Here is a 16,318-nt window from a genome sequence, read left to right as displayed (position 1 = left end):
TCACCCAAAGCCATGGGTACTGCCCTGTCCCCCACGGCAGCCATCACACACGTGACTGCTTCACTTAAGTTAATGAAAAAGAAAAATCCATTTCCTCAGAAGGTGCAGAGAACAATTCCATCGTTGCAGAAATACTGGACAACAGAAACATAGTGCCAGCCATATTTATAATTTTAAATGGACAGTAGCCACATTTTAAAAATGTGACACTAATTTTTCAAAGGTAAAATTTATTTGAATATATTTTACTTAATGTATCTAAAACACATACTGTATTTTTAACATGCAATCAATATAAAAACTATGAATGAGATAGTTTACATTACCTTTTCCTTCCTAAGTTTCCAGAATCCAGATGTTTTTCACACTCAGAGCACAATGAGATTCAGACCAGTCACATTTCAGACCTTGCTTGTTAGCCACGTGTGCAGGGTTTAGAGGGTTACACACGCAGGTTGACCAGATGAAAACGCAGCTGTTTGATACTCTCATTGAATTCCTTTGTGCACCTGCCACTGTCTTATAAACACGTTGAAGTTAGGAACCATATTTTATATTTAATGAACAGTTGGTTAAGAAATAACGGTCCTAGAGAGTTGAAAGTACAAGCTGTTTAATGCGTCAGTGATAAGGAGCATTTATTCTAATCCTCTCCATGACCTTCTGTAAATCAAAGATATTTCTGGACAGCAAAGTGACTTAAAATCTTACCACAAAAACTAGTAGGTGATTTTCACTCCTCATCTTAGTAGACGTCTCAGCGGCAGACATAGATGACCCCATCTTCTTTAATCCAGACTATCCTAGAAGAGATAGCCATCTGTGGGTACCTTCATGTATTTTTATATTTAAAAATCAAATTAAAAACTTACAGAAGAACAAAGGGATAGTGACCTTAGAAATTTTAATAATAATCAAACACAGCAAGTCCCAATTTTTATTCCACGTTTCCCTGTTTCGAAAGTTTTTTACTCAAAATGGTCAAAGTTGTTTGAATGCAACTAACTATCCATCATGAGCCTGGGATATATCTGTCTTGTCAGTACCGACTCCTGATTCCAAACACACCTCCAGTCGGTCCCACTGCACCGTCAGGCCTGGTTCTCCGTGTCCTTGCATCTAGAATGCAACATTTCCAAAAATGTTGATGGCTGCTGATGTTTTTGAAGAGAGGATGGTTATCTCTTTTGCTCCATAATTAAACTGTTTTGACTTACACATGCCATACATACCACTTCCTTCTGATCATCTTTGTTTATAAACCAGCCTCTGGCATTTGGAGCAAATACATCTCAGCACAGAAGATGGACGAATACTGCCTTACTTACCACAGTGGGATAGTGCAGGCTCTTTTTAGAGAATGCTGTGTGAAAATCCCTCTTGTCGAGTGACTAATGGGATGAGAATGCCGTGATTCCCTTCTGTCCTTCACGTATGTTATTTGCTCATTAGTTCCTGATTGACGAAGTTCACCTCGGATATGGTCACCTGAAGATTCCCGTCTGGGGCTGTGATTACCCAGCCCCTTCATCATCCTCGGAGCCTAGAGGGCTGCTGTCAGTTCTCTGTGTTCATCTTCTGATTCACCTAATAAGTGTGAGGCATCTGTTAGTCAGTTTCCTTTTTTCCACTATAGGCAGCGTATTAGTTTACAATTGCTGCTGTAACAAATTAGGCGAATTCAGTATCTCAAACAGCGCACATTTATTACATTACAGTTCTGCAGTTCAGAAGTGTGACGTAGGTCTTGCTTGGTTAGAAACACGGTGTTGGCAGAGCTGTGGTCCTTTCTGGAGGCTCTGTGGGAAAAGTCCATTTCTTTGCCTTCTTCAGCTTCTCGAGGCCTGTGTTAGCTCGAGCTGCTGGAACAGAAACCCCATGATGGCTAAGAAACAGCAAAACTTCACTTCTCACAGCTCTGGAGGCTTGACGATGCCCTAGACCAGAGTGGCCAGCATGCTGGGTTCTGGTGAGAGACCTTTTCCCGGTTGCTCGGTGCTTCCTCAGGACAGGAGGGGAGAGAGGAGGGGAAGGGGATCTCTGTTCACTCCTACAGGGGCTTTAATCCCTCTTAGAAGGACTCCACCCCTGTACCCTTTTCATCTTGATTACCCCAAAAGGTCCCACCTCCAAAAACATCACCTGGCAGAGTAGTTGGAGGAGGGGCCGTAGGGTTTCAACATAGGAATTTTGGAGGGAATTTTGGAACCAGCAAGATAACACCTCTCTGACCCTGCTTCCATCATCCTGTCTCTTTCTCTTCATCTTGTGCCTCCCTCTTCCACTTTTAAGGACCCTTGTGATTACCTTTGGGCCCACCCGATAATCCAGATAATCTCCCTATTTGAAGGTGAGCTGATTGGTGACCTTAATGGAATAGATTCCCAGGTCCCAGGGGTTAGGATGGTGGGGGCTGTTACTCTACCTAACATAATCAGAAGGTGAAAACCAAATAATCTCAAATCTCAGTTTTGTTGAAAACATGAAGACTGCTTTTACACATTCATGAACAGTGATGTAATACACCAGGCAGTGCAGTAAGGAAACTGATCACATGATGGTTTATTTCGCTGTTGCGGCCTTCTTCCAGGTGATTCCATCATTTTGTTTTCTTATTATTTGTCATTTTTAGCATAGTTGGGAATAATTGATGAGTCACAATGAAGTCCAGGATGATATAGTAAACTGTTTCAAAACGTAGGAAAAATAAAATCATTAGGAATCTGTATTGTGTCTGAGCCTCATTCAAAGATCCAGTGAACCTCTATGAAATTGCAAGTCAGAAATGAGTTTTGTTGTGTTACAAAATGTTTGTTTTCTTTGGGGTTTTTTTTTGGAAAACCTCTTAAGAAAAAATAAAAATAACAAAATATCCTTAAAATAGTTAGAACCACTCATAAAAGAAACTCATTAATTAAAACTGGGTCCAGCGGATCCCAATTTATATTCTTCTGAGAGTCAGTCACTTGGTTTCCTTGCCTTCTGTGATGCCACAGAGTCCTCCGTGTCTGCCAGTGGCCTCTCTCCGATAGACCCTTAAGTACTGGTCTCCCTCGGGGCTCACCGGGGCTTCATTTCTTTTCATTATTTTTAGTAAGTTACTTCTGTCAAAACAGTATCTTCCGACTTGCCTCAGACCCACACAGCCAAGTGCTGTATGGACAGCCCTGCTTGGATGTTCCGCAGCGCTCCCCCCACCCCACTCTCCCGCCCCCCTGCCTCCTGCAAACACGTCCTCATCCCCCCGCCCTCCCCCGGCTTCTTCCAAAACGAACAGCATCACGTGATCCTTGGCTGGGGTTTTCGGGTCACCGCACATCCTTCCTCCGTTACCCTCGTAACTGGTGATGTCCCCAGCCCTGTCGCCTTTCACCCGTGATCGCCACTTCTCTCCACGGCCGCCCCCTCTGCCCCGGGACCCCTCCCATCCCTTGCTTGGATGATCACACCAGCTTCACACCCAGTCTCTGCTTTCTTTCCACTCCTGCCTCCCCTCCTGCTCGTCTGGTTCTGTGCAGAAGACCCTGCGGTGCCGTTCTGCGGGGTAAACTCCTGAGGGTTTCCATTGCCGTTAGACGAAGCCTAGACACCGCTGCCTGCTTTCCTCCCGCGTCCGCCAACCGCACGTCACATGCACACACGTGCTCGCGCACATGCACGTGTGCGCCCTGCCACTCGACCTGAAAGGTCCCAGCCCTTCACCTGCCCTGCCGCTGCTCCCTTCCCTCGTCCATTCTCCCTCCTCCCCTTCCTCCTCTGCCGGCTCACCAGGGATCATCGCTTGCAAGTGTGGTCAGACCCTCCTGGGTGGTCGTGGAGTCCCGGGTCTGTGCCCCCGCGGCGCCTCCCGCCTCCCGCATCAGAGCAGGTGCCCCACTCCGCCGGCAGCGCCTCTTAGCCGTCTGTCCGCCTGTCGTGTTCAGCATGGAGCCCCCCAGGACCGCGCACAGGGCTGGGTGCAGGGTCAGTACTTGGAAAGTATGTATTGAATGAATACATGATATTTTATGAGCCTATGGATACGTACTGAAAGAATGTATGAAAAAAAGATTAAAGTTTTACTTTATTGAATCAGTTACTACGTGTGAAAGCCGGAATTAACTCATTGGACGGTGCCTGGTTCATAGTAAATTCAAGCGTTAGCTATTATTATCATGAAGGCAGGAATGTAGGTGACTTTTCTTTTTTATTCTACTCTCACAACTTAAGAAAAAAATGAAATATTTACAGTTGGCTCTCTTCTTAAACATTAAGGTGACAGCATGATTTGGTGATTTCCCATCTGCAGTTATTTTCCATTTACCTTTGGAAACGGAAACAGTTTTAAAGATGTGAGTGCAGTGAAGAAGCCACTGTTCCAATGAATGTGTCTCCTGAAAGATGATGTCGCTTCTGGGTGTGAGATTTTTTTTCATCAAATGATTCGTTTTATGGACCTCTTGAAAAATTGTCCATGGAATTTTATTGTTGTTGTTAGAGCAGTTGCTGGCAAATACTCAGATCCACTTTTTTCAACTATATTGAACTTGTCCTAATTAGCCTCTCATCCAGTCTAGAATTATTTATAATGTTTGGCTTTTTTGTAGGTTGGATTGGATTCAGTCTTTTCCAAAAGTCTTATTACTAGCATCAGTGACTCAAAAATTGCGAAGAGATCTACAGTTTCATTAATAAATTTTATAAGCAAATGTACATAAAGTCAGAACTGTTTATAAAATATTTCACATCGAGTTCATGACCTGCCATCCCTGCCATCGGTTATACAGATAATGTGCCTTGTGGCCATGGCTCCCTTAGCTGAGCAGTCGGTAGGAGGAGGGGACACACTTGTCCCGCGTGGTCTCGGCGTCGGGTCAGGGCTTGTCACCCCTCGTGATGAGCCTGGGGAGCGCAGGACCAACGTCCCCCACTTCACAACTTCCCGAAGCTCCTCACGCAGGCAGTCTGCAGGATCCAGGGCTTCACTTAAAAGATAGCTTTTCCTGGGAAAGTTAGTTTTAGATTTTAATTTCCGTTGTAAATTCAAAACTTGCAGACACCTTTGTCCAAAGGAAAAATCTTACTAAAAGTCAACACATTCCCGAGACCTTCCCTAAACTGGATCATTTTCAGTCCTGTGTTTTAGAAACCTCTTCTAATTCAGTAACTGGTCAAAAGCTCGTCTGTGCATTGTTCAAAGTACGTTTCTGTTTTTTATTCTTTTTTTTTTCTTCCATTTTTCAGTTTTATTAGGTAGAATTGTTACAGTTTGCACATATACAATATACTGCATGTAAATTCTGTTTTTATTCTTATCCAGTCCTATATCAGGAAGCGGTTCTATGCTGAAGCTTTCCAGTTGCAGAGTTGCTAATATATTTTGAATTTAGGGTGATTTAAAAATCTGCCCTACTACATTTCTCTCATAAGCAGGACCTCCTAAATGTGTCTCATTTAGATTAAAGTTCCAGATTTAAAGTGGAACCGTTAAGATGGTGGCGTAATCACGGAAATATTACACATAGCTTATGTGTTAAAGTTCTAAATTACAGTGGAATCCAAATAGATCTTTGCTTTTTGTAATGCTGGGAAAAAACAGGTACTGTATAAGTACTTTACTGATTAAGGAAATAAAAGTACTAGAAAGTTAGAAATAAGTACTGTGTCTAAAGATGGTTATGTAAAAATTCATAAGCTTTGGATTTCTTAAAAACTGTTAAGTTAGTGAAGTTTTACAAGGAGTGGTTCTAGTCAGAGACATGGAACATTGGGGAGTCTTTCTTTTAATCTGGTCTGTTTTCAGACTGTCATTGCTCATTGAGAGCTTTAGCTCTAACTGGATGACTGCATTTGTGCAGAATAGTACGTTGCTTGAAACTGACTACGTGAAAAGGGTGAGAGGTCCCGTGCCCAGGGTTTCTACTCCCATGCACAGTGGTGGTTCCTCCTTGGCTAAGGCAGGAAGCCTTCTTTTTGGGGGTTATTTAAATATGAAAATACATTTTTAAAAATTCCATAAATTAAATGAGTTGAAAGCGATGAATTCCAAACCATTATTTCTTTTCCTGCTTTTATACGGGGTTTCCCCAAAGTTTTTTCTTATATAAAGTGGAATTTATACAGACTACTTGTACTTGTTTGCTTTGCCCATTATCTTAGACTAAAGTGAGGAGAAGACTTCACCTCTTTCTGTTTTTCTTAGATTTAGTGGATCCAGATTTTAGGATGCCCAAAGAATATTTTTACCAGTAGTTTATTATACATTAAGTAGTTTCTTTCAGAGAAATGAGGGTTTACAAAAGAAAGAATTTCATGTTGTTTATACTTTAAAGAAAGAAGTCTTCAGTGCTATCTTCAAGCACATTTCTTTAAAGGTGAAATAATTGTTAATAATCTCTCTTACTGCATATTGATACTGTTTTCATTACCTGAAGATATACTTCAGTGAATAAAATGTTATTTTTGTAGCCTTTAATGGTCATCAGGTTGTTTATTATATGGGTGTACAAGCTCTTTAACATTGAAAGACAGAAGCCGTTGAAATCGGGGCTGTTTCGGATACCTTGTAGAAACCGGCTGGCGCTACTGTGAACATGAGCATCGTATGAAAGCGTGCTAATGCGGGATGAAAGAAGGATCCTCATTAAAATCTCGCTGCTAAACAAGTGACAAAAACCTTACCAACAGCTTGAGGCTGCAGGCCAGTCCCGGTCATTCCTGAAGAGATGTGGACAAGTGCGAAGATGCCAACACCTGCCTTTGCTGTCCTGAGAGCGCAAAACGCCGCCTGGAGTCCCTTCCCTTCAGTCATGTTAGGGAAAACGAATCTTAGCATAATCAGTGCCTCGGCTTTCCGTTGTGAATTTCTCAAGTGTGGAAGCACTGGGTTTATTCACTTCGGGAAGTACTTCTGGTAACAGCCATTGTATTGTATCTGTGTTTTCCGGGAAAGGACTGGGGTTCGGTCAACTGGCATATTCTCACTGGGTGAGATTCCTGGTGACCGTTGCTGGGACGCGCGGCGGTGGCTGGTGCGGGGCTCCCGCTTACAGCCAGGCTGCCGTGGGTCACCGCCGTCCGGCGTGAGTCACTCCCGGGCCAGCCGTGTGTTCGGACTCCCGCTGAGGAGTGCCCACGTCTGAGGTTTTCTTTAGGACCATGTTTCTGGGGTCTAGAAAGGCAGAGCTAATACTCGGCTGTAGTGGAACGGCCAGCTGGTGGGACTGCTGTGCGCGCCGGGGTGGCAGTGAGCGGACCTCTGGATGGCCTCGTGGCCCCCCCGCAGGACCTCGGATGAGAACGGGCTGCTGATCAGTCCACCCTGCCCGTTTGAGTTGGGGGGGGGGTCCCCTGGAAGGATGCGGAGGAAGCCGCCTTGCCCCGATTGCCCCGCACGCCCAGCTCATCCGCGCGGGGAGAACCAGGACACCTGAATAAAAGAGATACCTGATTGGGTCCAGGAGTCGGAGCGCAGGGCGGAACCGCTGAACCGGTGGAGGAGGCGCCCGAGGGTCACGGTGGGGACGGGGCTGAGTTGAGGTCGCCCCTCCGTCCCTCCGAGCGCGCGCGCGCTGCACGCGGTGTGGACTCGCCCGCACGCCCCGCGCAGCCGCTCCGCGGGGTGGGTGTCCGCGCGCATCCGTCTCAGCCGTTTAGCCGGCGTGTGGCTGAAAACCGTCTTTGTTACCTGTTACGTGTCTCCATGGAGACTCCTGAAATCACCTGCTCGCTTTAAGGGGCAATTAAAATGATACTCCTTAGTAACGGAAAGAGTAACGTATAGCTCAAGAAAAGAGGGGAAGCCTGATAATTTTGTACCAAAGGAGTTCTCAAAAGCTATGTAGAAAAAGCATGCATTATTTTTCGCCAGAGCTTCTTTGTGGGGACGATGTCGTGTTGTAAGGTCTGCGGTGGGAATGGGTGGTCGCCTACAGCAGGCTGGAGGCGCAGAGGCCGGGCCAGCAGCCGGGGTGGGGTGGGGCCCATCCGACAGAGTCGCGGGGCCGCTGTGGGCGGGATTTCTGGGTTGGTGGTCCTGAGAAGGCAGGAGACCCAGTGGCCAGGGCAATTTAAAAGGCAAACTCCCAGAATGGAAATTTAGTCAAAAGCTATTTGAATTTCATAGGTGTTTCAGAGTTGACTCAGGAGTGGCATGGGAGCCCTGTTACCCGAAGTTAAGGACCACTGCAGGTTGTCTGAAAGAAGGGGGGACCGTGATGGCGTCAGAAGACCTGCGGAAACTGCCATCAGATGCCCGTGTCTGGGCACCACTCCCCTTTTGCTGTTCCCACTCATTTCTTCTAGAATATCCTCTTTTCCTCTAGAGGCAGACCCTAGAGATACTGCAGGTGTGGTTGCAGACTTCTGCAGTAAAGCCGGTCACACACATTCTTGGGTTTCCTAGTGCACACAGAACTTTGTGCTCACACTGTAGTGTAGTCTGTTTAGTGTGCAGGAGCTCGTCTGAAAATGTACACACCTTAGTTAAAAAAGACTTCATTGCTAAAAACGTGAAGAATCATTTGAGCCTCCAGTGAGTCATAATCTTTTTGATTATGGAGGGTCTGGCCCGACGCTGAGGGCTGCTCACCAATCAGCCTGGGGGTAGCTCAAGATTAGGGTGAATTTCTTAAAATAAGACAGCAGGGATGCCTGCCAGGTCAGTGAATTCCTCCTTTCACGAATGCCTTCTCTGCAGCAGGCAGTGCTGTTGGATGACGTTGGATCCACAGTGGGACTGCTTTCAGAACTGGAGGCCACCCACTCTAACCTGCCACTGCTCTGTCAATTAATGTAATATTTTAAATCCTCCGTGCTCATGTCAACAACCTTCACAGCAGCTTCACCAGGAGGAGATTCCATCTCAGAACACCACTGTCTTTGCTCATCCAGGAGAAGCAGCTCCTCCATCACGATGGAGAAGACGTGAACAGTCCCATCTTCAGCCTCCACATCTGACTCCAGTTCTCTTGTTTTCTCCATGTCTGTAGTTATAACAGTGACATCGGAGATTGCTGATCACAGATCACTGTAACAGATACAGTAATGATGAAAACGTTTGAAATATTGTAGTTGTACCAAAATATCATGCAGAGATGGGAGGTGAGCAAATGCTGTTGTAAAAATGGTGCCTATAGACTTGCTCGATGGAAGGTTGCCACCACCCTTCAATTTGTTAAAAATGTAGTATCTGCAAAACACAGTAAAATGAAGTATGTCTGATTTAGAAATCCTACTTACTCTCTGCATTCTGTGTGTCTGTGAAGCCACTCACTATCTCTGTCCTCTCCTTTCAGATCTACAAAATGAACAACTTTTATTCATGTACATTTTTTTTGTGGAACGTGTATTATGTGCCAAGCACAATCTAGGAAATAGATGTTAAATGAATGAATATTTTAGAGTTGTTAAATTATATTGATGTGATTACAAGTCATTTATTTTCCTTCCAAATTTTTTATTTCAGATTTCACGAAATGTTGCAAGGACTCTGGAGTCCTCATGGTAGTAAAATGCCAGAAAGAAAATTCTGCATTGAAAGAATGTCTAACTGCTTAGTAAGTAGTTCCCTTAGTGTTTGTACTTCTGGGTGTATGCGTGTGTAATATACGTGGTAGGTAAGAGTATGTTATTTGACTCCTTACATGTAATATATTCTGTACTTCCCAGCAAATTCATCATATTGTTGGCTGAATCTAAAATTTCTGTTTGTTAAAGATTCTTCTGAAAAAAAAAAAGCAATACAGTATATTTATGAAGGGTCTTTTCAAGTTAGGTGTGTTTGTCAGCATTTTATCTGCTGATTAGGTCAGTCAATAAAAAGATACAATTTTCACATGATTCAATAAATTCCTTCTCATGAATAGGTTAATCTATAGAATACATTTTAAATGGGTTTGTATTTATCTCTTCTAATGAAAAGGTACTGAATTAGACTTTGGTCAGCCTTGTGATCGTATAATTTAACTCCCAGAAAAGTGGCACTAAATCAAATGAAGGATACCAACGTAAATTTAGATTTTTGAAGTTAAATCATTATAAAAATAATTCTTAAGTATCATGGTCACTGATACTTCATTGTAGTTTCTTGAATCTTCAAGTAACAGTGTGCAGAGTCCTCTGAATGCAGGCGCTTTCCGCTTATCTCCCCCCCCTCCCCCGTTTTTATTAGCCACGTGTGGACAGGCAGTACCTGGCAGGTGGGACTGCTGAGTAGCTGGTGGGTTGTCCCTGAGATCCCGGTTCTGCTGAACCTGCATTACGGCTTTCTGAGCTGGGATCCCCTGGCCTGGGAAGCACAGATGTCAGCGTGGTTTGATTCTTCTCAGGAAGTTAGATCAAAAGAAAGTAGTCATTAGCTGAATCTTTCATGTGTTTTCTTTTTTTTTAATTGAAGTGTAGTTAGTTACCATGTGTCAATTCCTGGTGTCCAGCATCATGTGCTGGTCAGGCATAGACATACATATGTTCATTTTCAGATTCCTTTTCATTAAAGGTTATTACAAGATACTGAATATAGTTCCCTGTGCTCTACAGAAGAAATTTTTTGAAATCTATTTTTATATATAGTAGTTAATACTTGCAAATCGTGAGCTCCCATATTTATCTCTCCACCCCCACCCAAGCATAAGATCGCCTACTATGTCTGCAAGTCTCTCTGTTTTGTAGATGAGTTCATTGGTGTCTTCTTTTTTCTCATACACCTGGATTTATAGACTTTTAGAATACTGGTTTGGAAGACTTAAGGGATTATTTAAACTAATTATAGATGGGGAAACATACTCGAAGTCCACGTGTCTTTTCCCAAGTTAATAATAAAAACAACCCTAATAGCTCCTCTTGTCTAAGAGCCCAGACCTGTACTAAGCGTTTACCCGTGGAGAAGTGACAGTTCTAGTCCCCAGAGCTCCCAAGGGATGTTTAATGAGCAGAGGGACCTCTTAGACGACTGCCTGACGGAATTTGTTAGATTCTCGTTTGTACATTGATTAAAGGAGTTTCCAGCTCGGTTTCAGCCCACGTAGTAACTTGTGAGCCTTAGCTGGGTCAGGCTGCCCTGGAGGAGGCGGCGCCAGCGGGGATCGTGGGGAGGGCGGCGGGCTCGCGGGCCGGGTCCCCGGAGTGGTGGCTCCGCTGCGCGGGGCGGGCTGCGCCTCCCGGGGCGACTGCACATCTCCCCGGCGCCGGGCACGCGCAGGGTGCTCACCCAGTGTTAGCGCCCTTTCTGAATCTGCACTTGCTCTTTGCTAGCCGCTGTTATCTGACTGCAGATGGTGTGAGTATGCGCCCATGCGTCGCCCCCGAGAGACGGGAGAAAACCCCGGGTTCTGGTCCAGGTGGGCGGGCTGGGAGGGGAGAGAAGCGGGGAGGAAGCCACTCGGGGTGAGCGCCCTTTGCGGACAGTAGGTGGGGGCTGTTAGGGAAGAGCTCGACTGGCGTCCAAGTCTGACGCCCGCCAGGAAGACACTGGTCTCGGCTTCGCCCTCCACGCTTCCCGGTGTTCCGTGCGCCCCCGCCGCGCCGGGGCCGCACGGCGCCCACGTGATCGTGACGACACGGCGACTGTCGCGGCCTGGGCTCCCGGGACGGTGCCGCGCCTCTCGGACTATCCTGGTACATCGCTGTTCAGAAGAGGACCATTAGACCTGTTTTGTTTTGTTTTACTAATTTGGTAGCATACTGTTTATAATGAATTTATGACCATTACTAAAAATCTGTTTCTAAAGGTTGTGCCTGGCGCGCCGGGTGTCTGAACGTATTACTAAGGTAAGTGTCTATTGTATGCTTGTACAGTGACTCAATTTGAAAAGATTTCTGTTTCCTTCTTGTAGCTATAATGATCCAGTCTTTTATGAAGAATGCAAAATGGAATACCTGAAGGAAAGAGAAGAATTCAGAAGAACTGGAATTCCTTCCAAGAGGAGGCTGCAGAAGCTTCCCACAAGCACGTAGGCGGATATTCAGATGGTCCTCAGGGCCCCGATACTCATGGGAATCACAGGCACCTGCTGTAACAGACTCAAAAAGTCTGTTTGCTTTATCCTTAACTATGGAAATAACTGTATTTGAAATAAAGATTTTTTTTGAACTTCACAGTTAAGTGTATTAAATGGGACAAGAGTAAGGAGTGAAATGGGGTGGGTGGCCTGGTCATGGTGGATTTTTCACAGATTTGTCCACAACCGGGGTTCTCTAACACTGATACTGATTCTTAGGTTTCCAATAGAATCTAATTACCCCCTCAGCGCACAGACTCACGGCCGATGGAGGGGCCGGGAGCAGAGACAAGCAGGAGCGGACAGCCCTCCACTCCAAGGCGTTCGGACGCGGCGGTGGACCAGAGTGGTTGTGAGCCTGGCTCTGCCGCGACCAGCTCAGCCGCCGTGGATACCAGTCTCCATCACCATGAGGATGACCTGAGGATGCAGGCGAGTGGGGCCCACAGGACAGTGCCTGGGACACGGTGAGCCCCTCTCCAACGGCCACCAGTAGCAGGACAGGCTGGCTTGGAAACACAGGTGAGGAGACAGGTGTTTCTACATTAGTTTTACTTACATCGTTCATGGAAAATTTCCTGCCATGTACTGTTACATTCCTTGACCTGGTAACTTGGCTACTAGAAATATTTTAACCTTAAATTTTTAGTCTTCTTTGTAAGCATGAATGACCATTTCGTAGCATAGTAATAGTTTCAGGAACTAGTGTAAGGAATTTCTGTCCCAGTGCAGTAATCTGGTCCCAGGTTGAGCTTTTATATTAGAAGTAGCTTTTTTTTTCTTTCTGTTAACGCTTTACCATAGCCACTGCAGCCAGCTTCCAGGTAAGTACAATTTATATTTATTTCCATAGTTCTCATTAAAATTGCAAACAGGAGTTAATACCTGCTAGGACAAGAGGTAACTTTGGCCCCAACCCCATGAAACAGATCTGAGATCTAGTTCATAGCAGGGCCCTAAAGAACCAATGGGTGTTCCACGCGTTGCTCGAGTGGACCATAGAACTGTCTTGCTCGTACTTGAAACCCAGAGACCACATCTTCCCAGCACCCTGACAGGAGCCCCATGGAGTCCGGGAGAGCCCACAGCAAAGGGTCTGCAGGCCCGCCCCCCCGGTGGCCTGTGGGTACTGGTGCGTTTCCTGGAGCCCAGGAATTCGTTTGTTTTTAATGACGTAAATGAAGAAAGGGTAAAATGGTTACTTTAAAAAGCTACTGGAGTATACAGTCTGAGGCTATTTTGTGATTTTAATTAGCATCAGAGGGGCCAGCTTCCGTTTATGTGGAAAATTCCTTTCTGTAGACATCTCTCCCCGAGAGGTGCTGGGCAGCCCAGGCGACAGGGTGTAAGTGCGCTCATTGCCCTTCACCGTCCATCCTGAGCCCGCCTCCAAGTGACAGTCTGCTTTCCACCTCCTCCAGAGCTTTCCTGGAGAAGACCGTGGCTTTTTTCCCACGAGCGTCCGCCCTTAGTGCGTTAGGTCCGAGTTTCCCCACTGTCTTGGTTTCCTCGCACTTCACACGGGTGCATCGCTGCTCTGCTCTGACGCTAGGTTCCGTTTCAGCAGAACCTCGGTTTCCTTTTAGAGAAGATGAAACTTATTTTAGCTAACAGGGGATCCAGAGGCCTTTTTTGTTATCTGTGTTCTCTTCATTCTGCTGAGTTATGGATGTGCTGAATTGGGTTATCCTTATAAAAATCTGAGGATTAAAGCAATCTGGAGCAAGTTTCAGCTAATGTGAAAAAAGTCAACAAAGTTTTCCATTTTAAGTAGACAGGAAGCCACAGACGGCCATTCTTCTGAGTCTTACCAATAACAGGCATGATCTTGAGTGTACATTTAAAAATTCGTGACTGGGGAAAGTGACTTGGTTAATCGTTCCTCAAGAGCTTTTGGTCATTTCTTTAGCACTTTAAACTGTCAGGGACTCACTGATTTTCCAGCATTCCTGTTTCACAGCTACCCTGCTGTTTAGATGCAAAAGCACTGTTTCCATTCAAAAGTTGGTTTAGCAAGACAAATGTCTGCTACATGAACGAAATTAACAACTAATAATTAGCATGCGACCTTGGAATACAGAGGCAAGGACAGTATTTCACATCCACTTCAGTGTCAAACAAAAATAATTTATTCTCATTAAACAATGTCTTGGCATTGTTCAAAACATTAATCAAGCCATTGTGTCACCCGACTTAGTATCTTTACCAGGAAAACTTCCAATCTTGGGTTTTAAAAAGGCAGACCAGTAAGCTACATTAGAGATTAGAATATACAGCCTGCCCAGCCACATGAGGAACGGTTGCTGTTGCTTTGTTGTTACACAGGTAGTTGCTTCCTTCCGCTAAAGCCTGGAGCCTGGTATTTGTTTTATGCATATTGGGTTTTGTTCTATTACTTGGCAGGAGATTGTACTCCCTTGAGTTAGCTGTGTTCATCGGTCAGAATAAATTCCAGCATCTGACACCAACTCCATTAATCACAGACGAGCTTGAATAAGTAAGATAATAGAAAGACAAAAATACCCGGTGAATGGTGAACACTGTTTATATGTGTATGCTATTCAGTTAAAATAGAAAAGACTTGAAATACTGAGTTCAGGGTGTTTGAAACTGTCTATCAATCAGACAGGATAAAGGCCTTTTACATGAAACACTTTCTCTCAAGCAAAAGGTTTAGAGCAACGTGTTACTAATATTCTTAATACCACCACCCTGAAAGAACACAGAGAAATTGCCTTGTGAAGTCATCCTTGGTATTTCTTTGCTTGTTTATAAATGACAGGCAGGCCCACTAGAATCAGAACATTCTGGGGACATTTTGTGACTGTAATATGTCATGTATCAATACAGCACAGAATTTGGTTTCTAGAATTGAAGTTCCTAATTCAGCTTCTTAAAAATCACTTTCTCAGTAAGTAAACCATTTTGTTTGAGAACAGAGCTGGCCAGTTTCTAAGCGGCTCTATGTAACAAGTGGGTGTAGACATCACACAGTCACACACACATTTAAGTTTTCATTACAGAGCACCGCAAGGGACGGGTCAGACGGAAACCTTTGCGATGCTGTTCCTACGTCTAACTGGATAATGTGGAGGACTGTAATCACTTGTTCACATGCCATGTGGTTTTTCAACTAGTTTTTTGCAACTTTTTTTCAACTAGGATTTGAGTGATATACTGGGACAAAGCGGGACTTCAATCAGCAGGTTATTTCAAGTCTTAAAAGTCCAAGCTGTAATTTTCAGTTTTATCAACACTGTGATTAAAGAATGATTTTAAATCTTAAAGTCTGAGACACAGGAGCACATGTGGATGGAATATGCTAGATACTGCTGTTCCACTATAATACGCAGTATTAAAATATAACCAGCTCACACTGCCATTTACTCCTTAGTGCAACTTACAGCAACTTACGATTTTTCTCTGATCTAATGGTCTCCTTTATTTTTACGAATGGATATTTAGGCATTTCATATGCTTTGTAAAACCATGCCTGAAAACTTTCAATTCTATTCATGTGAGAGGCAGAAATTTGTATCATCCAAGGCAGAGGTGTCACGTGGAAACCCCGGAAGTTTATCACGTCACCCGGCAGGATACTCTCAACCACAGCGGGAGCCGGCACGCGCTCCTTCCCGCTGAGAAGTAGACCACGCGCCGTGCTACGCCGTGTGCAAGTGCACAAACTGAGCAACTCCGCAGGTGTCATCAAAGATCTGCCTTCAGTCTGTTAATGATTTCCCAAAGCCACTGAGGGAGATACAGCAACCTCGTGACCAAACCAGGAATCGCTTCAGAAATCAATTATTATAATGGCAGTTTTGATTGCGTTGGTCCAAGTAATGCAGTGGTGGCAGGCTGGGTAAAGGCAAAGTTTTATTTCTAGTTTCCCCAAACGCTGTCTCACTTGACTTGGGAGGGCTCGGGAACACCCAAGAGTTGTCTTCCAGAGAATTCCTGCCGTAAGAACTGTGTTCCTGAAAGTGCGTGCTGTCGTGAGGAATGGAGTGTTCGTTGTCTGTCCAGGACTGGAGGACGGCCCGCTCCGATAAAGCCCTGGCCTCCCCCGGCAGAGGGGAGGGCGTGGCGGGACACGGCGGCCTGCCGTCCGGGGAGCGCGGCGCCGGTCCAGCGTGCGCTGCGGTCAGCGGCGGCAGGTGCAGGTCCGTGCCGTCTTCCACACGTCCTGCCCTGGCACAGGCTGAAAAGCAAGCACAGGCTGAAGGTCAGCTGTCGTGGCATTTACGATCATAAAACACATAAACTTGTCATTCATTTGGGTGATTCTGGAACGGGAAATAAAATAAGCGTGTCCACGTCAGTGCCCTCACTGGGGGTCTGTG

General features: G+C 45.2%; 2 protein-coding genes across 5 annotated transcripts in view; one reads left to right on the top strand and one right to left on the bottom strand.

The window, feature by feature from the left end:
* Positions 1–12,072, top strand: part of CMC1 (C-X9-C motif containing 1) — a 70,545-nt gene extending 58,473 nt beyond the window's left edge. For all 4 annotated transcript variants that reach the window (XM_074345371.1, XM_074345373.1, XM_074345370.1 and 1 more), the window contains 2 exons: positions 9,446–9,536; positions 11,811–12,072. In XM_074345371.1, the coding sequence (XP_074201472.1) occupies positions 9,446–9,536; positions 11,811–11,931 (212 nt within the window). In that variant the 3' untranslated portion in view covers positions 11,932–12,072. The remainder of the gene's footprint in view (positions 1–9,445; positions 9,537–11,810) is intronic.
* Positions 12,073–14,081: 2,009 nt separating this feature from the next.
* Positions 14,082–16,318, bottom strand: part of AZI2 (5-azacytidine induced 2) — a 29,044-nt gene continuing 26,807 nt past the window's right edge. The window contains exon 8 of the mRNA XM_074345368.1: positions 14,082–16,176. Within this exon, the coding sequence (XP_074201469.1) occupies positions 15,776–16,176 (401 nt within the window). The 3' untranslated portion in view covers positions 14,082–15,775. The remainder of the gene's footprint in view (positions 16,177–16,318) is intronic.

This window comes from Camelus bactrianus, chromosome 17 (genome assembly GCF_048773025.1).
Source record: "Camelus bactrianus isolate YW-2024 breed Bactrian camel chromosome 17, ASM4877302v1, whole genome shotgun sequence".
In the NCBI taxonomy this organism is placed as follows: Eukaryota; Metazoa; Chordata; class Mammalia; order Artiodactyla; family Camelidae; genus Camelus; species Camelus bactrianus.
This window is presented reverse-complemented; position numbering and strand designations above follow the sequence as displayed.